Genomic DNA, 21972 nt, shown 5'->3' on the forward strand with positions numbered 1-21972 from the left:
AAAATGATAGTATTAGATCTACTAAGTGTATTAAATACATTAATACACTTCTTAGTTGTGCCAGAAGGTGATAATCGGCCCTGAAAAGAATAATAATGCCCTCGGGCTTCAAAGCCCTCGGGGCCATTATTCATTTTGCGGGCCGATTATCACCTTCCGGCCCTACTCTGCCGTGTATTAATCTCTTAGTCTTCGAAGCTAGGAATCTAGGACTTACGCATGGCACATCGTTTCATCATGGTGCTTAAATGTGTGCCAGGTTATTGCAAAATGTCTTGACTCATGACAGAGATATGGAACGGACAAAGTTTTTGAACACACGGACGCACTAGCGCACACAGGAACGGACGGACAGTGATAACACTATATGTGCCCTTTGCTGGCATTAAAAGATGATTATCAAAAAATCTTACGTGACCATTATAACGACTTAAAACTCAAAACAAAGTGGCTTATCTTCGAAATCATGTAACATTGGGCCTTGTCCAAAAACAGTAAATGGTTTGCAGACCTTTTTAGCCTGACATCATGACAAAAACAACATTTGTTAAGATCCCAGGAGGACTGATATCTGTCATAAAGTATTATGAAAACAGATACTACTAGTATATAAGGCATCCTGTATTGATTAAAACAACACCAACGTAAATTGAATCAACAAGGTAAGTTACCACTACTTGTTTTGAAATCTTAAATATTCTTTACTACAAACGTGTTAATGTTCGGTTTTAAATCTGTTTCATATTTAATTCTACATTAAATATATTGTTTCATATTTAATTCTACATTAAATATATATTGCATGCAGTACCTTTAAACTTGATTGTTAGGCTCCGCCTACTTAGTGTTCTGACTAATTGACTTCATATTGTTAGACAGTCTTAGAAATAAACTCATAGTATCAACATCTCGTAACTCTGCATCCACACCAAATAACAAACATAAAACAAAATCAGATATTCATCGTTCCATTTAGCTTTTTATACATAAGGACCTTAGTTTGATGTTTAATCGCCACTTTCAAGTTTATTCGACGCTGCAACATTTTCCTTTTTTGTCGTGTTGGGCGACCTTTAAGGTTTCAATTTTGGTTCACATTTGTATTTTAATATCAATTGTCGTGTCCCTACTATTAAATACAAATTGACAATTTACTTATTTGTTATTCTATTTACAAATATGTTATTAAATATATTATCTATCTATCAACAGAAAAAATATTTATTATTTTTGAGACTTATTTGCGCTAAAACTAAAAACCTATTTTTTCAGTAAAGTGCCAGTCATGTTGATGATTTATATAGCAGTTTTACTTCTTTTAGTTCCGGTGGCGAGCGCAGTGTTGGAGGTAAAGGATTATATTTTACAATATTTCATTTAATACGTCTGTTTTGAAGGTTGATTTTAAAATATTAGAAACAATATGATACAGATCAAAACTATGTGGCATTAAATTTATAATAAGGACACTGAAAAATATAATGGAACTAATCACCTAAAAAAGAATTATTTGGACAGAGATGATTTTGATCCAAACTTTTCAATAGGGAGTTGGTTTTATTCATACTGATTACACTTCGGTTGATTTTCGGAAAGTTCCGTAAAATGCTCGCTGTACTTAATTTGTATCTATGAACTAAGTGTACTGAGCGTTATAGCGCACGAATTTATAATGTAAGGGCCATACATGTTATAAGTTCGAGACCGCGTTGGTCCATGTTTTTTCCTTATTAATACTTTCATTATTAAAGCTACATATGATTATTGTTCGTTTTGTTTTATTATGTTTTACATAATTTTGTAAAGTCTATACTCTTTTCAAATAACATGTTTTAAGAATTCATGTTTAAAATTAAAACGGATTAAAATCAATACTACAAATCGGTTCCATTAAAATATACTGCAAAAATAAAGAGAGAGTAAAGCCTAAAAGAATGTCATCAGTAAGGATCGAACCACAAACCTCTCAATTATCATGCATTCGCTATTGTGAATTAACGAAAACCTTCACATTAAGCTGGCCTGACTTTCAAAATATGACTAATATACTCCATATTAATTCTCGTAAACTACACGGACTAAACCGAAGTGGGGTCGAAGATTTAAATGAGTACTAATGTATTCATAATTGGCAGGCCAATAAAATCAGACAATACTACATCTAAACATACACAGCGACAGGCTAGATTTCTTGGTAAAAGTTTGAAATAGGGTTTTAACTCAAATGAGGATTTAAAAATTCTGTAAGTGATACATTTGCTAAAGTTAAGCACCTGTTCATGCCATTTGAACATATTTGAAGCTACATTTGACAATATTTTAAAAAAACACAGATTGGTTTATCCAGTATTCAGCAAAACCAAGCTCTTGCAATGATTTTTAATATAAGCTATCCATGGGGATTGATGTACATTTTTGACGGTCCAATTCAAACAACAGTTTGTACATAATATTATATACTTTATCAGGTTTTGAATTAATGGTTTTGCACCAAAATTTAGGACTCTCCATTTCATGACACAATCAATTGGAAGAAGTACCAAGCTCCCCAAACACTAGGAGTGGACTTTTTCCCTTTCATTATGAGTTTAAGATATATCAACTGAAACTGTTTTACAATATCAATGTTACCTACACCCCACATTACTACACTATGTAACAAAATAGGAGTGACCATAGAGTCAAAAAGTTGTAATTGTTTATCTGTATCAAGACTGATTTTTAAGTACAGCAAACGCAGCTTTTCTAGCTTGGTCACAAAGGTATTTAGTAGTTTTATTGAACTTACCATTAAAATTAAACTAACACCTAAGTAGCTAAAATCCTCCACAATATCAAGTATGGCATTGTTAAAGTAAAAAGGTGTATTTGTACATTTCCCTTTTGAAAAAATTACAACTTTAGTTTTGGAATGATTAAGTTTTGTCGTAATGGAATGGGGCTTCATACAAAGCGAATACAAGACACGTAAATATGTCATACAATCCCCATAGAACTTTTGTTGTGCTTTTGTGTTTTCTGCTATTTGCTTTTTCGCGATGCCAAAAGAAGATATAAATATATAAGCTTTAAACAATAAAAGAATACCATCAAATCATCACGTTCCTGAATTTGATCAGGACATTTATGATAATTTATAATTTCAGACTAACCACCTTATTCAAATTGACAATGATGGCCGTAAAGTGTCTATGGATGTCACATATGACTCGGACAAAAACACCGTCCATGTTGTAATCGGGGATGTGTCCATGTACAAACAGGGTGTCCAGACTGTGAATCTTCACGATTATAATACTGTAAGGAAGATGCGCAAAAGCTTTACCCATCTCAAAAAAAAATTGAACTACTATAGAACCTTACATTTTTGCATTATAAAGAACAATAATTATCTAAATGACTACATATATTTTATGCTCACATAATGTAAAGCTTTGTCAGGTTATTTTTAAACAAAGAATAAAACTACTACCTATTACGTGCAACCACTTTAATTCATGTGCTTGTTTACTAAATATTACAATTACTAACTGTTTACTTATCTACAGGGTTACGGAGTTTTAAAGAACATTAATGACAGAATATGTCTTCTAGGACGTGCACCATTCCCAAAGGCAACACCTGAAAAATACAGAGTCGTAAGTTGTTGAAAAAGTACCCACATTAGATTTCCAAAAAGGAACACGTTTTGTAGCAACTTTCTGTCTGTTAGAGTAAAATTTCTTTGAAATCAATTAAAATTTTGTATTTGTGCACGAGTGTTAATACTACGTACAGTAGGAACTTAAGTTTCACTTGCATTGTTTAATGTCAAGAAATAAGTCAAATTAATTTAATTTTCTTCAGCTTTAAAATTCACTTTTTTATATATATATAAATGTTTAACACAAACGATATACATAACTAGACTGACGATGATACAGTCGGTATGATGCGTGCGCTACTGTAATGAGTTATGACATACATTTACATTATTTAGGGATTAACTCACGAAGTTTATGACCATTTGCTGGACATCAATTCTACCCGACTAACACTTGACGAGATTAATACTGTTGCTGGACCAAATATTGCCACCTTCTGCAAGACATATTCAACTTACTACGTGACAGCGACACCTTTACACAGGAATGCAAGAGGTGAATATATTATTAGTAATAAAGATCGCTGACAGGTTATATGGCCCTTTATTAAATAACTATACGTTATTCAGTCCTGTAAAAAAATGTACCTGCCACGTTCAATAACACGATGGCCTGCCTTAAAACAGGGCCAATATCTATATTACTTTTTTATGAACCCTATATTTTGTTACTTAATGTAATTCTCACAAAAATGTAGAGTAGGATTCTCTATTAATCGATTAAAGCAACAATAAAACAACATTTTCTTATATTTATTTTGTGTTGTCTTGTTTTCTAAGTTAATTGGAGAGTTAAATTGTACAGTATCATGAGTATGACCACAGGAGATTGACATTCTTAGCTAGATATCAATAATTGAAAGATATACGCAAATAATTAAAAAAATAACGGCAAATGTACCCCTCTATACTATAAATAAACACAGAGGGGTACATTTGCATGTTCGTGAAGTTAGCCAGACAGCCGGAACAGCCAGAACTCATTTTCGTCCGGAATCCGTTTCCGGCTATACAGGCTGGCCAGAGATGATAGGGTAAAACCTGTGAAAATTCCATTGGCTAATACCATAATGTAATTGTCAAATTATTTATCACAACGATCTCCGGCTATTACGGCTAGCAAGAAAAACAGAAATCAAGGCTACATAAGATGAAAAAAAAATCCGACAGCAGATTGAAGAATATATATGTGTCGTGCATTGTGGGTCCGAAATCGGCTGGCCCCTGTGGGGACCAGACTCAATTACGCAGAACCGCACATGGTGGGATGGTTAGGGGGTCTGACCAGGTGTCCGCGGGTAAAGGTGTGTCCGTCGGGAATACTCTGGTATTTTGCCGACGTCGAGCCGAAAATTATTTGCTTATATCTTTCATGTCAATCTCCTGTGGTATGACAGATATTTGTTTACATTGACAACTGTCCGTTTCTTAGAAAGGGCGACAACCAAGATTAGCGGATATGTCTAAACGCCGTATTTCGGACATAGGTATTATTTAGATGTTAATACTTGGTTGCTGCTCGCCATTATGCGATAATGACCCTCCAGTTCATAATGTCCTTCGGGCCTGCGGCCCTCAGACCATTATTCACATCTTCGGGCCATTATCGCATAATGGCGAGCAGCAACCAAGACAGTATTAACCTCTAGATATAAACGTCACGGTTATCCAATGAATAGCGACGTTACAATTTAAACGTGCAGTATTATAACAGGGTCTTTCAAATAGAAAATCTATTTGAAAGACCCTGATTATAGTAAACGTTTATAAACTCCATTTTTTTAAAGAAAACATAACCGGTCTAAAAATTGAAATTGTAGAGTTATATAAGGTAGTCTATCGAATTATGCGAAGTTTATAACATATATGCCATAATTGACAACGATGGATCATTATTGTGATTTGAACAGTAAAATTTAAGTTTAATATTATTTTGTTTGTTTTGCTTCTTTGAAGAACATTTTTTACGCGCAATGGCAATACAGACATAATGAGAATGGCAGCGAGTCAATGACTATCGTACAAATTGACTATGGTCAAAGTTGATAATTACAACAGACTGATACTATACATCAAATTCAGCTCTTAACAATGTACATCATATATTTCACAGATTTTTGGTGAAAGTGAAAGAAAATTCTTTAAAGACGTATACATCTCTTTAAAGAGATCCATGAAGTAATGTAGCTGAATGAAAACTGCATGATAGTATTCATGTAAATTGTGCATGATCTTATGTTATCATATTCTAAGATCATTGAAATTTTCAATAAATTCTGTTAAGAAGCTTTCAACTGCTATATCGCTATATGATACACTAGCATACGCTTTTACGGCTCTCATATATATTGGCGTTAAAAAAGGACCATGTACGTTTATATGAATTGGAAAATTTTCACAAGTTTTTGCAGACGAAGAATTTCTGTTTGCAATAACAATGCTCATGGTATAATGATTTTTCAAATTAAATGTAATGCGGTTAAATATTAGAACCAGCTAGATGTTTGAGGAATAAAAAAGGAAGACAACGTTTTTTCCAAGTAAATATAAACCCGAATGCTGGGATAATATCTCATCAGCACAGTGTCTTTGTAATTTCAGCCATCGACTCTTCCAATACTGGTACTGAACTGAGTTTTTGGTGTGTGTTATCTAATTGTCCATCAGATAGGGAACAGTATCAACAACTTTTGAGGAATAATTGATTTGTTTTCAAAATCTTCAATAAACTTTTACTTTGAAAGAGATGACTTTTCTTTATATCAGAGCGTACAAGAAAATTCTTGCTCGCTCGTTTTATATCGATCAATGTATTTTCAGCACTTAGACCGTCATATCACGACGCCAAAGAGCAGAGATTATGGTGCATTGGTACTTCTTGTATAATTGATAGCATTTTGTTGGTATAAACTTCTTTTTGACAAACAACTGACTTGTTCTTAACTTTTTTGCTTTATAGGACATATAACGTATATCAGTATAATCAGCACAATGACTTTTGTAATTTCAGCACTAGAACAGTCTAATCCCGACACAGAACCACAGACAATATGGTGTGTGGCCTCTAGCTGTATTACAAATAGTAACCAGTATCAACAGATATTGACGACCAAGTGATATTATCTATGAAGTTTATAATAAATGTCATGTTGAATCAGATGTTTTACATTACAATTCAGTTAATAAACAGAAAGTGAAGAAAATTTGTCACCACGTTATCAAGTTATAACAATGCCACATTAACAAATGAAATGTGTAGATGCGTTTTTTTTTTCATGGCAGAAAAATAGAAATGAATGATACGAGAAGAAGATAAATACTTTCATTTTTATTATCGAAAACAATCTTCTAGTCTTGAAAGAATGTTTTATGGGTTGGTTTCTAATTGCAAATATAAAGAAACGTGTGAAAAAGCAAGTTAATTTTCAACCCCTTCTTATTTTATTGTTTTACAAATTATTTGTTCTAACTATGTAATTGTAATGTGGTATATGTTGTATAAGGATCATCCGATAAAATGTTCTTTCAGAAATACAATGCATTTTAGGAGATAATTAGCTTAAATAAGATGTTTAAAATTCAAAAGTCTGTTTGTTGCATAGCTTCCATTTTGATTTAAATAGAAAATGTTATAATAATATTTTTATTTCAAGAAGTCAAAAGTCAAGTCACATGAACACAACAAACAACATATCTTAATATTCATTATTATTCAAAAAAGAAAAACAAAACACACACAAACAAACAAACAAAAAACTACTAATATATAGAGTCAATTTGAATTACAACAAACATGATTTGATTGATTTTACACTCTTTTAAAAATATATCATTTGTATAATTTTCAATAACTGAAAACTGAATATATTACGAATATAAATGTTATATCATCATAAATACAAAGTTTATTAAGATGAGTTTTATGCAAAAGACAGTATCATTTGATTTGCAATATATGCTTTCTGTATTTATATTTTAAAGATGCCAGTGAATTAATGGATCGGATATTATATGGTATTGAATTCCGAACCTTTGTAGAAGTGTAGTAAAAATCTTAATGTCATAATTTGTATAAATAAGCCATCATGTGAAGCAGATATTAAAGTTTTAATTTCATTGCTGGAATAAGTCAAAAATTCAGATACATAAGAAGGCGCTAGGTTGTTACAAGCTTAATAAATAAGATTCCCAAGTATGAATTTTATATGCTTATTGAATCGCCTGGTAACTTATCTGTATAACGCAGGGTAACGCGGAGTTCTAAGCTATATCCGATGGTGTTATCCTCTTTTTAAATGTTGTTGTACATATTTCCTGAGAACGAGTTTTAGCTTCGGAAATTTGATTTAAGACTCGCAACACATGTACCAAAAAATCTCATTATCAGACAGCTAGAGCATATTAACAAGTATTTTAGGCCAGTGTGTATGTAATCTAACTTGAAGCATTATACGCGCTGAAAGCACGCACAGGAATTATCAGCTTTTGTGTGTGTTTGAGTTTATTTATACCCGCCACCGATTTCCCATATGGACGAGTCCTCCAGAATTCATATTTTGGAGGATAGTGCAAGATACAGATACAGAAAGATGCCCCAATTCCAGAAGCTTTCCCTGGTACTTTAACGTGCCAAATGTTTAAGCACTCATACACGGGACCTAGATTTAAAGTCTCATCCGAAAGACTGATAAGTAATTTTAGTTGGCCAGCCCGGGAATTGAGCCCACAATGTCGATATTATATGTCTCGCGCTCCAACCGATTGAGCTATGCGGGCTGGCATGATCAGCTTAACCTGTAACCTTCATTTATAGTCGGTGTATTAAACATCGCTAAAGTAATATCATGATATATAAAATGTCACAACGAAGATGCTATAGCGTTCATATGTAACACAAGGCACAGGCATACGTTTTTGACCTGAAAATTTAGAGGAAATGATTTACATCAGTTGTTAAATTTTATATGACAGATTTTGTTCTATAGTTGCTTTCTTCCAGTTATGTCCATTTATTGAAGAAAACTACAGACTGTTTACTAAATAAGGCGTAGCAAACTGTACTCGTATGTCAGAAAGATTTATTTTAAACAACTTCGCATAAGGCATGAAAGTGGGATAATTTATAATAATTCGAAATGTTATAAGATATCTGTTGCTTACTTTTTCGATTATATCCTCTAGAAAATACTTACACTTAGGGACAGCTGCAGATAGCTCTAAAAGTAGCAACAGCAATCAGTCTAGTTGTTTAAACCCGATGTTCATGTAAAGTAGAAAAAGATTTGCGAACCGGAAAATGACTTTTTTATTCCTTTTATGTAATATTGTAAACAGCCTAGGGCTAATATTATATCTGTTTTACGCAACTAGAGTATTTTTTGCATGAAAGCATCAACTTAAAAGACAAGTAAGTTTCTAATGGGTTTTCAGGGATACTGTACAATATGATAACACCATCCGAAAAGACGCTAAATTCCGTGTAACCTACGCTTTAACAACCGGAACACCTCACCTATTGTTGATAATCATATCAAAGGTATTATGGATTGGAAGTAGTTCTGCCAAGTGACTTTCGACGCATAACGGTTGTTGTTATCTTTTAAAATGAGTAACGAAAGTGACTATCTAACATTGATATATAAATTGAGTGTATTTTGGTAATACTTTAATAAAAAAAATGTATTATAATCATAGTCAATTAAAAAAGAATATCGACTGACATACAATTGTTATCCAAATCCGAAATATCGGATAGTTATACATTTTGTACTTTTGGTTCGCCAAAACATAATAATCAGTGAATAAATTATGAACTTTGTTACTTTTATCTTTATACTTATTACCTTATTTATATCGACAATTACACGATATGCCTCTATGGGCCTACTGTAAGTCCAAACACCTTTATGATTCCATGGGACTTAAAATAAGTTATCGTAAGTCCCACATGTTACACATAGTATGATGATGGAACTCAAACTTGGTTTAATGATGGAATGAGCTGATCAAAATTTAGTATCGGCTATATCTCCCGTCAAACCACTTGATAATGGGTATAACGTTTTTTTTTCACATGGCAAGTATAAATGACCTAAAGTTATGAATCTCTTATATAGTATAGACAAATTGTCGTTACCGATTTTTTCTCCTAAACTTGCAGGTCGAACACTTGTGTTACATATACACATAAAACAAAAATTATGGTTGAAAAAGCAGATGTATGTTCTAACATTATAACATTAAAATTAATATCGACATTTTCTTCCGGAATTTAAAGAAAAAAAAAGAAAAAAGAAAAAAAAGCAACAAACAAACAGAAATGTACAATACACTAAAAAGATGTGAACCACATCAACATACCTGTAAAATTGGTGTTATAATGTGCTATCCTAAGGAATAAGTTCCGCCTGTCGTATCTAGTGCTTTGTAGAAGAGCACAATTGTCTCGGAGCACTTGTCTTAACTAAGACCGATGCGGTCGCATTTGTCCCACATGAGACCAATGATACCTCAAATCCTACAGTGCTTTCATTGCTGTGTTAAAGATAGTCTTTCGAATCACTAAAACTACACTGTATTATAATAAATCTTCGAATTCTAAGAAAAGTTTCGAATGCGTCTTATATGCGTTATGATAAAAAAAATAATCGTCATTTTGCTCCAAATAGTACACAAATAATAAAAAAATTATACATCATATATCCATTATAAAACTGTAAACGTTCCATTTGTCTTCTTTTTTATTTGCTTACTACAGAACAATGTATTATTTATTTAAACACATAGGAAATGGTTTGTTAAGATAAAACTATATATACGTATTTACTATTCAGGTGGAATGTTAAGATCACAACGTATATTAACCATTATTACTCACCTGATACTTGACTTCTATAAATATGAAATAGATTTTCAAATTTCCAAGAGCGACACTCATTGTTATTCTTATGTATGACGTCGTTGACGTCATTGACGTTAGTGACGTACTATATAGCAACGCTTTGACGTTAACAACGTAATTTGTTTACATTTTCCAAGAAAAGAAAATTAATTTATGAATTTATGAAACATGTGGGTCAGTAAAGTACCCACTTAATGAGTTCACCATTGAGGAATCTGACCTCGGAACGAAAGACACCGGTGTCTCGATTTAGAGCATCGGATAGATGGCTAGAGAATGTTGGAAACACAGAGATGCAAGAATATATGGTCAAAGAATATTTGGCGAGGTATCCTAACCTCTTAGAATACTTTCTTTTAGAAAATGTCAGCATGGAGTTTTTGAATGACATTCTTGAGAAGGTGAAGAATAAACCGAAATTAAGGAAGCCGGTATTAAATCCACAACAGGAGGTCGTTCAGGCAACTAGCACTTCATCTGACAAGAACTTTCGAAACCTCTGTGAAAAGATTCTGACTAGCGCGAAGGATCATGAACTATGTGAGGTTATCAATGAGATATGTCAAATAATAGGGTACCACATTAAAGCAGACAGTTTTAGTTTGTATTTTATAAGAGACGGAATAAAAGTATCGATTTACAAGCCAGGAGAGGAATTTAGAAACATAGGTCCAGTCGGCAAAAATATGACAGTCTCGGCACATGTTGCTTACGAAAAGAAAGCGATAAATATTACAGATCTGCAACAGGATTCGAGATTTCCTAAAGGTAATTACTTTATTTGATGTATCTACACACATTAAGATTGGTTTATAAGATCTTAAAATCAATTGCCTGAATGAGTTTAGTTTAATAACTTTCAACTTCCCATACTCTCATAATTATAAACAGTTAAGCACTAATATATAAATGAGTGACAAATGTTTAATGTGCATAAATCATTTGTTTATTATTTAGTTTTCCATTAATGTCAGCCTCCTTTAAGAATTTAAAATACGCCTTATGAATGATTCATGGTTGTCGTAAGCTATACAATCGAACCGGTGTGTATTTTGTTGTTGAGATTTGAACCTATCTCCGATGATTTCGAGTCCGATTCTTTAAAAGTAAGTACATGTACACCAATTGCCCTCAACTCATTCAGGCAATTGATTTTAAGATCTGGTAAACGGAATTATATAAACGCAATCTTAATGCTTAACTGCTTATAATTATGAGCGTATGAGAAGTTAAAAGTTATTAGGATAATGAAATACATACAAGTACATGTAGTGTTGCAAGATCTAAATAAGTTGAAGAAGGTGATAGAGATAATTAAATTAATTAGAAGAGAAAAAATAGTTACAAGAACATAATATACCGAGGCTTATTTTGTCATATCACAGGAATCTGTTTAGGAGACGACACTACCCATCAAGTGATTAGTATCCCAATTTTGTATGAAGATGGGCGGTGCTATGCGGTGTCGGAGTTTACTCGTGGTTGGTGTGGTAACCCATTCTCAAGTGAGGAGTTCGAATTTACGGTAGCGGTGTTTAGTTGGGTCAATGCTTGTGTTCAGAAGATGAAAATTAGCAGGGTAAGATCAAGTCGTTATAGAAAAATGCATATTTTATATCTTTCATATGTGCTACTTTAAAGCAAACATTATAATTATATAACTGTAACATTTTTTTATTTGCTAAGATGTAAAAATCGAACGCTTTGCATGTCCAAAAAGTCCACGTTTCGGACGTGATTAATTTTCAATTGATGTTTGTTTGGTATTAAGGCGCATCGTCACAAAATAGGTCATATGGCGCCAGAGCAGGAAATATGATTTTTCGCTAGCCTCTGTTGTTACAAACTTCAAAGCAACACCGGTGCTCAAAGCGCCATTACCCCGCCGGAAGTGATAAGCATATATCACAATGAATAGAGTCAGGCCAGCCGGCGTGTCCGTGTAGTCTGTCAGACTGTATACTTAACTACATGTTCTTTACTTTTATATTGAAATCCCTTTGGCTTTGAATGGAATGTCCAAATTTTCAAGCTTCGCAAATTCACCAGGTTAATATCTATCCAGTTCTAAACAAATCTGTTGGCAATTTTATACACAACTCAATATTCTTAAACGAACTGGGATCATATAATAATATGAATTTAACGACCAATTATTTGTTTATTTATCTTTAGCAGCATAATTATATCCACTCATTTTGACAATATTTACAGATATTACGTGTACAGAAATCTTTGAACAAGTTTTTATTGGGGGCGACTAAGGTATTATTTGATGAGGTGTATAATATTGACCACCTCGTCGACCACATTATGATCTTTACCAAGGAGCTGGTCTCTGCCGATAGATGTGCCGTCTTTTTGGTTGATAATCAGGAGTATAAATTTATTTATTTGCTTATTTTGTAAAAAATTATATTATTAACATCATCTGTCATTTTATTTCCGACATGAAAAGTCTGTTTTTATAATCCCCAAGCTGTCGAATTGCCATGTATTTGATCTTATCGCTGACTCTGACGTTATTTAACTTTATACCCTACCTCTGTATGTGATAGTATACACGTTGAGTATTTAGAATTGTGTTTTAGGACCTTAAAATGATTTAACTTTTGTTATGAAGTTATGCTTTAAAAAGTTTATAATGGTAAACACACGATGAAAATACGTTTTCTATTATCTCGTGTTCTCTATTATTGTTTTCCCTTCTACATGTTACTCATTATAGGTGACTTATATTGTGTGTTATTTCTTTTTGTAAATGTATATTGTAAAAGATGCAAATGTTACGATAATATAGAGAATAATAGGTTGGTGCCGTGGATGGAGAAAGTTTATCTGGCGAGGCGGAGGAATTTATTGGGTGAGCCGAAGGCGAACCCAATAAATTCCAGAGCAGAGCCAGATAAACTTTCTCCATCCACGGCACCAATCTGTTATTCTATTTATCCTGTCACCGTTTTTTTTAAAGAATTTTATTAGGCAAACTACCTGTAATCACACTATCGGAAATGTTTCTATATAAACAAAGAAGGCCCTAATTTTTCTACAACAATGCACTCGCCGTTCTTATTATCTCCCAATCTCCACACAGTGATCTCCCCTTAATTCTTCGGCCAAGGGAGGTAATCACTGTGAGGAGTTTGATTATCTCCCTGTGTATTTTCACATTGAGGGCGCCATTTTGTTTGAAAAATCTGATAAATAAAAACAATTTTTTGTCGAATTTTGTTGTCAAAACTATCTAGAATGAAAGAAAATGGTCTAACTAAGAAAATGAATCCGAGCACCAATATCTTTTATTCAGTCGTTAACGCCGTACAGACGTTTAAAGTATTGTTTACGTGACGTCACAATGTAGCGCCAAACAGCACGTGCAAAACAATCAAATCAAGTACGCTATTTTAATGTCGCGAACGAGTTAAGTTTTACATTTATTTCACTTTTAATATTCTTTATTTCGCTAGAAAAAATTATAGAGTGAATTAAAATAAACAAACAAAGTTTTATCAACGTTTTCAAAATTCGTTATTCTACACACAGAAGATTTAACGACAGTTTTTATATTTTTTCATGAAAAGTAGTCCGGCAAACATGCATACCACGTGATCAAGTGCCGTAGATCACTAAAAATATACGGCACCTTGTTATCGGGCCGAAATTGATACAAGTGACAGGATAAATATAAAATATTTTCTCATTATGTCATGGAATCATATATATTTTTGTACCAAAAAAGGACAATTTATGTTATGGCTATTATATTAAATACATTTTTAGCGGAGACCTGTATGCAAACCTATTTGATGAAGGTGAAGTATCAAAGGACGGGACTCCCGTGTTCACCAAGAAACCTGAGATCAGATTCCCAAAAGGTCGTGGTATAGCTGGCCATGTGGCTCTTACAGGAAAGGTTGGTAGCTTGTCAAAATTAGTATTATCTCCCTTTTTTGGGAAAATGTAAATGGCAAATAGTTCGTTGCGAAAAGTCGATAATGGGTTTATGATAATGATGCTCATTTCATTTTTATGTACAATTAGACAATAAAAAATATTATCAAAGTAAGGGAAATGACGGCGTGACGGTTAAGGAGTATATAGTGTTAATCCTACTACCATATGTGTTCGAGTAAAGCTAAGGTCACGACACAAACGGAGCCATGTTGGTCCAGAAAACGGACTAAGAGTGATTTAATCAGGGCTAATATTTTCATCATAAATCGTGCAGTATGAACTGCAGAACTAGTACTCGTAATGTATGTCTGATGAAATAAATATATTTTTAATTATTTGCAGATCGTGAATATCAAGGACGCTTACAAAGACGAGCGTTTCAATCCTGAGATAGACAAGAAAACCGGATATCATACAAAAAATATTCTGTGTATGCCAATTTCTGGGAAGAACGGAATAATCGGAGTTGTACAAATGATAAACCGGTAATTTACTAAAATCTGCTGATTAAAAACATTACCTTTATGTAAATTATAACAAGATGCAAGCTTAAAGGGACTGCAATTTGATTTTTAAGTATGACGGGACTGGATTTTCTTTTCGAGTTTTTATTTGTTTGGTGTTGGTCCATACCAAAAACTTGTGTTGCAAATTTCATATAATTCGCTCTCTCTGTTTTTTCTGAATAGTTATTTTGTAAATTACTTAAAAACAAGACGTGCCAAAAATACGATTTTCAGTATTATTCCGTGTATACTAGTATACATGAATTTATTTTTTATCTTATACATCCCGGTGGATGATTGATTAAAAGTATTGTCTTTGTTTTATGGTTTTGGAGAAACAAGTCAGGCTGGACTGAGTAGACTATTAAAAGAACAAATTGATTACTATTATACGGACATGACACAAAACCATCAAATGTTTTAGTTTTGGTATAAGTAGCTTACACATATTTCCACAATGTCACAACACAGCGTTGAAAACATGCACAATCGTATGGCTAAGGTAGATCGAGTGACAGACACACATGAGAATGAAAGGTTTAACATTTATGAATTCCAGGTTAGGAGACGAGTGTTTCACGAGAGATGACGAGGAGGCATTTGGAATGTTTGCTGTCTACTGTGCTCTTGCTTTACACTATTCCAAACTGTACAATATCCTCACTAAAGAGGAACTCATGCACACGGTTGTATAAGCTTTTATGACATTGATAAATTAAGGCGTTCGTTACCCTTTTGATGAAACACCTTTTTCTGTTCTCAATTCTATTTATTAGAATCTTTTTTTTTTTCGGTTACCGAGCTAACAGGTGAAATAATAATTAGGCAAAACACCTATATCACATACGAAAAGCATACTCCGTCTTTTATCCTTTTTAATAAATCAATACAACTTTTTCCCATTTTCCACTTTCGAAGTAAACTGTGATAATAGAGGAATTATCATATACATGTATATAAAGCCAGTTGTAGCAGAAAAAGTTGTTCTCACAAATTTATTAAAATTTTAATTGCAATTCAAATACGTATATAGAAATAATAGATAGATTTTACTTATTATAGCGATATTTCTCTTTTTATTATTTATATAGGTTGCACAAGAGGTTTTGGAATTCCATTTACCTGAAAAAGAAGTCGAAGCTATAACGTTGTCAGGAAAATATTACATAGAAGAGACTGCCCTCCCCGTTGATTTCTACAAGTTCGACTTCTGTGCTTACGACCATGTCCGAATTCTTCATAAGTTGTTCATCCGGATAGTTCATGATACGTTTGGAGACAGGCAGTTTGATTTAGAAGCTCTGTGTAGATTTACATTGGCAGTTCGTAAAAACTATCGTCCAGTAACCTATCATAATTGGGAACATGGCTTCCATGTTGCACATGCCATCTGGCGGATGATAAAAACTTGTGATCACATAAACTTCACACTTCATGAGAAAATGGCGCTCATTTTTGGCGCGATTTGTCATGATTTAGATCATCGCGGCTTTAACAATGACTTCTACAAGAAAAAAGATCACCCCATCGCTGCTTTATATTCGTCCTCGTGCATGGAATATCACCATTACCACCAGACGTTACAAATTCTTACCTTGGAGGGACACGAAATATTTTCTTTCCTGACAAAAGAGGAACAAGAAGCCATGTTTGATAAGATTAAGTGAGTACATGCCAGAACATAAATGTTCCCATGTTAATGAGAAACCAGATAGTAAAGGTTATGTTTGTTCTTGTTTCTGAAGTTAAATAAGAACTTATTGATAATTAATTTAATATTAGCATCTCTTGTAAAAAGTACTGAGAATTTAAAAAAGAGTGCCGTCACAATAGAAAAATTTCAATTAATTTGTTGAGACATCACCGTGTGTTTGGTAAATGATTATTTGTTGCCTAAATACAGGTTACCATGGTTATTGCAAAAAGCATTGTATTATCAATTTCTACACAAGTAACCAATAGATAGTAAACACAAACTATTCAATATTTTATTTTAAGAAAGAACATTCTGGCTAGAGACATGACGCTTTATTACCCTTCCAGATTTTTTCCGCCTTTTTGATTGGATATTGATCATCTGAAAGAAATTGATATAACCGAGCCAGACGGGTAATATACACACTAAATTTCCCCGTTGGGTACCCAACGTTGTAAACAACATGCGCTAAGGTCATGCGCGTACGGTTCGATTTTACGCGGTGTAAATTCCGATTATAAAGCAAATTTTAACTGTCAAATGATAAATATTTACCAAAGTAGAGGAATCATACATATTACCATCAGTATTGAAAACAAATATGACCTTGTGAAAGCTTGATATTAATTACAAAAAAAGTGCGTTCAATAGACTACTCCTTTTCTCTTGTTTACATTCGTTAGGTACGGGAAAAATCATTGGGGAAAAATCATTCGGAGCTGCCTCGGCCATTATCTACAATATTGACTTATCCGAAGACTGACGGAAAGGGCCGAGTAGTTGCGATTGGGGAAAAATATGTCATGTATTAATGTGACGTCATGTTGTGACGAAGAGGTACCCTAAAGGGAATCTTATTTCGACGTTTCATTTAAAACAGCAATGATTTTTTGAAAAATCGTCTAAACTCGGCAGGGGAAGGGTAATAAAATTATTATTTTGGTTTTGGAGTGATATATGTGAATATATAGTTCTGGCTTCCAAAACTTTATAAGCCGCTTTTTAACATTTTTGTTTTTCATCAGATGCGGCATGTCATGTCATATATATAAACGGGTACGCTGAAGACCTTAAGCTAGTGAATATATTACCTACCAAGATAAAATATCACCCTCGCCTAACGGCTCGGGTGATATAAAATCTTAACAGGTAATTTATCCACATATATCACTCCAAAACCAAAATAACATATAATATTATGTTAAACATACTGTAGATCTCGACAATGCAACTTTTATTTTTAGGAAGAACATCCTAGCTACAGACCTGGCGCTATATTTTGGTAATCAGAAATTCGTCTCCGGTCTCCTCGAGAAAGATCAGTTCAATATAGACAATCCTGAGCATCGAGATGCGCTTTTCGCCATGATGATGACAGGGGCTGATTTATGTGCCGTACCAAAACCGTGGAGAACAATGGACAAAACTATTGATTACCTGTACGATGAATTCTGGATGCAGGTAAACTATCTGTCATATAAATCTGTAAATGTAGAGAAATTATTACAACTATTAATTTTCATCTGTAGCTCACAAAGGTATTAATTGAGACCAGGATCAACTGATTTATACAACTTACAATTCATACTGAACCTATCTGAAATTACACAACTTACAATCCATACTGAAGTTATCTCAAACTACACAACTTACAATCCATACTGAAGTTATCTCAAACTACACAATTTACAATCCATAATAAAGTTATCTCAAATTATACAACTTACAATCCATACTGAAGTTATCTCAAACTATACAATTTACAATCCATAATAAAGTTATCTCAAATTATACAACTTACAATCCATACTATAGTTATCTCAAATTATGCAACTTACAATCCATAATGAGGTTATCTCAAACTATACAACTTACAATCCATACTGAAGTTATCTCAAACTATACAACTTACAATCCATAATAAAGTTATCTCAAATTATACAACTTAAAATCCATACTGAAGTTATCTCAAACTATACAACTTACAATCCATAATAAAGTTATCTCAAATTATACAACTTACAATCCATAATAAAGTTATCTCAAATTATACAACTTACAATCCATACTGAAGTTATCTCAAATTATGCAACTTACAATCCATAATGAGGTTATTCAAATTATATAACTTAAAATCCATACTGAAGTTATCTCAAACTATACAACTTACAATCCATAATGAGGTTATCTCAAATTATACAACTTAAAATCCATACTGAAGTTATCTCAAACTATACAACTTACAATCCATAATAAAGTTATCTCAAATTATACAACTTAAAATCCATACTGAAGTTATCTCAAACTATACAACTTACAATCCATACTGAAGTTCTCTCAAATTATACAACTTACAATCCATACTGAAGTTATCTCAAATTATACAACTTACAATCTATACTGAAGTTATCTCAAACTATACAACTTACAATCCATACTGAAGTTTATCTCAAATTATACAACTTACAATCCAGTAATGAGGTTATCTCAAACTATACAACTTACAATCCATACTGAAGTTATCTCAAACTATACAACTTACAATCCATACTGAAGTTATCTCAAATTATACAACTTACAATCCATACTGAAGTTATCTCAAATTATACAACTTACAATCTATACTGAAGTTATCTCAAACTATACAACTTACAATCCATACTGAAGTTATCTCAAATTATACAACTTACAATCCATACTGAAGTTATCTCAAACTATACAACTTACAATCCATAATGAAGTTATCTCAAATTATACATCTTACAATCCATACTAAAGTTATCTCAAATTATACAACTTACAATCCATAATGAAGTTATCTCAAATTATACAATTTACAAATCCATAATAAAGTTATCTCAAACTGTACAACTTACAATCCATACTGAAGTTATCTCAAATTATACATCTTACAATCCCATACTGAAGTTATCTCAAATTATAACAACTTACAATCCTACTGAATTTATCTCAAACTTATACAATTTACAATCCATACTGAAGTTATCTCAAATTATACAACTTACAATCCATACTAAAGTTATCTCAAATTATACAACTTACAATCCATATTGAAGATACCTTAGAATTTAACTGATTATACATAATTTGATGTATTTCATCGCAATATGTAACTAATATATAATAACAAATATTAATAACTAAAATTACATGCCACTTCTTACTGTTGTTACATATAATTTCCAAGAGTTCAGTTTTGTTAATTTATTGTCTCTATAACAAACAATATTTACTGACTTTTAGGGAGACGAGGAGAAGAAGCTTGGGTTGAAACCAATTGCAATGATGGACAGGCAACACAAATCTGAAATTCCAAATCAACAAGTAATTAACTTCTTTATAGACAACCGTTTCACTTTTTAATTAGATAAGTTGCATGTCTTTATACACTCATTTAGTATGGTCTATACAAGTGTTTTAAATTCAGTTTTATCTATATTCATGTTGTTTTTTTTGGTTATTTTAGATCGGTTTTATCAACTTCGTTTGTAAACCTTGTTATACAACATTGTCCGAATTGTTACCTATGGTCAAGCCATTACTGAAGGGCTGCAACCGAACAGAGGACAATTGGAAAAGAGTTATTAAAGAGAGACAAGAAAAAGACAAGAAAGCTCGGAAAGAAACTAAAGTTATGAAAATGAATGTTTTTTAGGAAGAAATGGATGTATCATAATAAATTTTGTTGAGTAATTTATGCCGTACCGGTATTGTTTGACTTTTTATTCTCGGAGTTTTTAATAATAGGTAATGAAATAAATCATTTACTGTCTTAATTTTCTGATATAAGTTGCTCAGATAGAAACAAGTTCAAACATGAACATCAAGTTGATAAGAAAATGTGTAAATCTGATATGCCTGAAATTCTGATTTTAAAAGACAACACCAGCAACAACAAAAAAGGAGGTATATACATGTAAATGCACGACCATGATGGTGTTATATTTCGTGCATAGAACATGGAAACAAGAGATATTTGAGAGATGAAGAAAGGTGAAGGTATATATCACATATTTAAGCATATTAGAACCTGAATTCAGTCCGTTTTATTACTCTAAACTTTCATTAACAAAGAATATTTCTATTAACAACATTTCTTTTAAAGATGATTAAAATTCTTGATATTAATATGGCCTCAGGAAAACCTAAATATTTAGGGACGCTATGCGTAAACTATGTGACAACATCAACACGTTCGCACAAACAGATTTCACGCTCATATCACAGTTCTCATTTTCAATATGTCATTGGAGGTGGTGGGCAATGTTAACACATCTCCACTGTTTATATTTTGATGCGAGAAGGGATAATATTCGAAACAAATATATCAGAATATCTCCAAACTTGCGACAAATTCTTTGACCAGCCCTGTCATTGGGTACTATAAAATTGGTGATTGTAAGGTATCATCAGTTTACTTATAATATGATCCTGCTATGTTCACTTCCATGTTAACGCAATGTTTGCAGATATTGTAATTCAGTGTAAAAATAACTAGAATACTGGTGAGCAGGATATGTGGTGTATTGTTGATTTTTCATTAATTAATTTCGTCATTAGTCTTTAAATGTGCTGCAAAGCCCTATATATAGTTCGTCTGATCAATGTGTCTAAAATTCTTACTCAATGAATTCATTGAAATAATTGCTACAATTTATGATTTGTAGGCCTATAAAATTTCCTATGAATAACCATTTTGGTCATAATAAATAACAGAAAAATCGCATTTTTAAGAAATACGAGCAATTGATATCTATTTATATGAAGTAACAACAATAGTACTAAACAAACACAAAATATTTTATATTTATCGAATAGAACACAACTGGTAAAAACTAGTAATTTGCTTTCAAAGAAAATGATTATAAAAAACCGGAATTCCACAAAGGTCACTACTAGGGCCCTTGCTATTTTTTTATATATATTATAAATGATATGACATTAATTTCAGATTTTATTAACATCGACATGTACGCCGATGACTCCACATTATACAAATCCGACACAGATATTCTCGGCATTGAGAAAGAACTCCAAAAAACTCTTTACTTGGTCAACAAATGGTGTATAAATAGCACCAAGGAAAACTGTGTATGCTATTAGGTTCCAAATTCAAAACTAAACGGGCTATAAATGACACCATAACAGAAAACGTATCAAGTCAAAAAAATCTCAGGATATGTGTTGATAATAATTTAACAGGGCATACTCAAGTTCATAATGTTAAAAGCTAACTCAATTCAAAAATTGC

General features: G+C 32.6%; 2 protein-coding genes across 3 annotated transcripts; both read left to right on the plus strand.

Annotated features, from left to right (window-relative positions):
* Positions 1-591: 591 nt before the first annotated feature.
* On the plus strand, positions 592-6797 carry LOC132744322 (uncharacterized). 2 transcript variants are annotated; one of them, XM_060733000.1, is made up of 6 exons: positions 592-662; positions 1273-1348; positions 3147-3299; positions 3549-3638; positions 3980-4139; positions 6245-6386. In XM_060733000.1, the coding sequence occupies exons 2-6, from the start codon at positions 1286-1288 to the stop codon at positions 6346-6348; spliced, it is 570 nt and encodes a 189-aa protein (XP_060588983.1). In that variant the 5' UTR covers positions 592-662; positions 1273-1285; the 3' UTR covers positions 6349-6386. The 2 variants fall into 2 exon arrangements, with proteins under 2 accessions (XP_060588983.1, XP_060588982.1); XM_060732999.1 differs by lacking the exon at positions 6245-6386 and adding an exon at positions 6654-6797 and having other exon boundaries at positions 593-662.
* A 3828-nt stretch (positions 6798-10625) lies between these two features.
* On the plus strand, positions 10626-20427 carry LOC132744329 (cAMP and cAMP-inhibited cGMP 3',5'-cyclic phosphodiesterase 10A-like). Its single transcript, XM_060733010.1, has 10 exons — positions 10626-11312; positions 11930-12123; positions 12759-12922; positions 14325-14457; positions 14841-14983; positions 15564-15690; positions 16096-16667; positions 17945-18161; positions 19965-20045; positions 20188-20427. The coding sequence occupies exons 1-10, from the start codon at positions 10739-10741 to the stop codon at positions 20374-20376; spliced, it is 2394 nt and encodes a 797-aa protein (XP_060588993.1). The 5' UTR covers positions 10626-10738; the 3' UTR covers positions 20377-20427.
* The last annotated feature ends 1545 nt before the right edge of the window (positions 20428-21972 follow it).

Source organism: Ruditapes philippinarum, unplaced genomic scaffold (genome assembly GCF_026571515.1).
Source record: "Ruditapes philippinarum isolate M1 unplaced genomic scaffold, ASM2657151v2 ctg403_1_1_1_1, whole genome shotgun sequence".
Classification (NCBI taxonomy): Eukaryota; Metazoa; Mollusca; class Bivalvia; order Venerida; family Veneridae; genus Ruditapes; species Ruditapes philippinarum.

What these genes read in the sequence shown, in the direction of transcription:
- LOC132744329 (XM_060733010.1), top strand. Translation starts at nt 10,739, where the DNA reads ATGAGTTCACCATTGAGGAATCTGACCTCGGAACGAAAGACACCGGTG. An exon ending in AAGAGGAACTCATGCACACG is followed by an intron (nt 15,691 to 16,095) that starts GTTGTATAAGCT and finishes TTATTTATATAG; the next exon opens with GTTGCACAAGAGGTTTTGGA. An exon ending in ACGATGAATTCTGGATGCAG is followed by an intron (nt 18,162 to 19,964) that starts GTAAACTATCTG and finishes ACTGACTTTTAG; the next exon opens with GGAGACGAGGAGAAGAAGCT.
- LOC132744322 (XM_060732999.1), top strand. Translation starts at nt 1,286, where the DNA reads ATGTTGATGATTTATATAGCAGTTTTACTTCTTTTAGTTCCGGTGGCG. An exon ending in ATCTTCACGATTATAATACT is followed by an intron (nt 3,300 to 3,548) that starts GTAAGGAAGATG and finishes ACTTATCTACAG; the next exon opens with GGTTACGGAGTTTTAAAGAA. An exon ending in TTTACACAGGAATGCAAGAG is followed by an intron (nt 4,140 to 6,653) that starts GTGAATATATTA and finishes TTGTAATTTCAG; the next exon opens with CACTAGAACAGTCTAATCCC.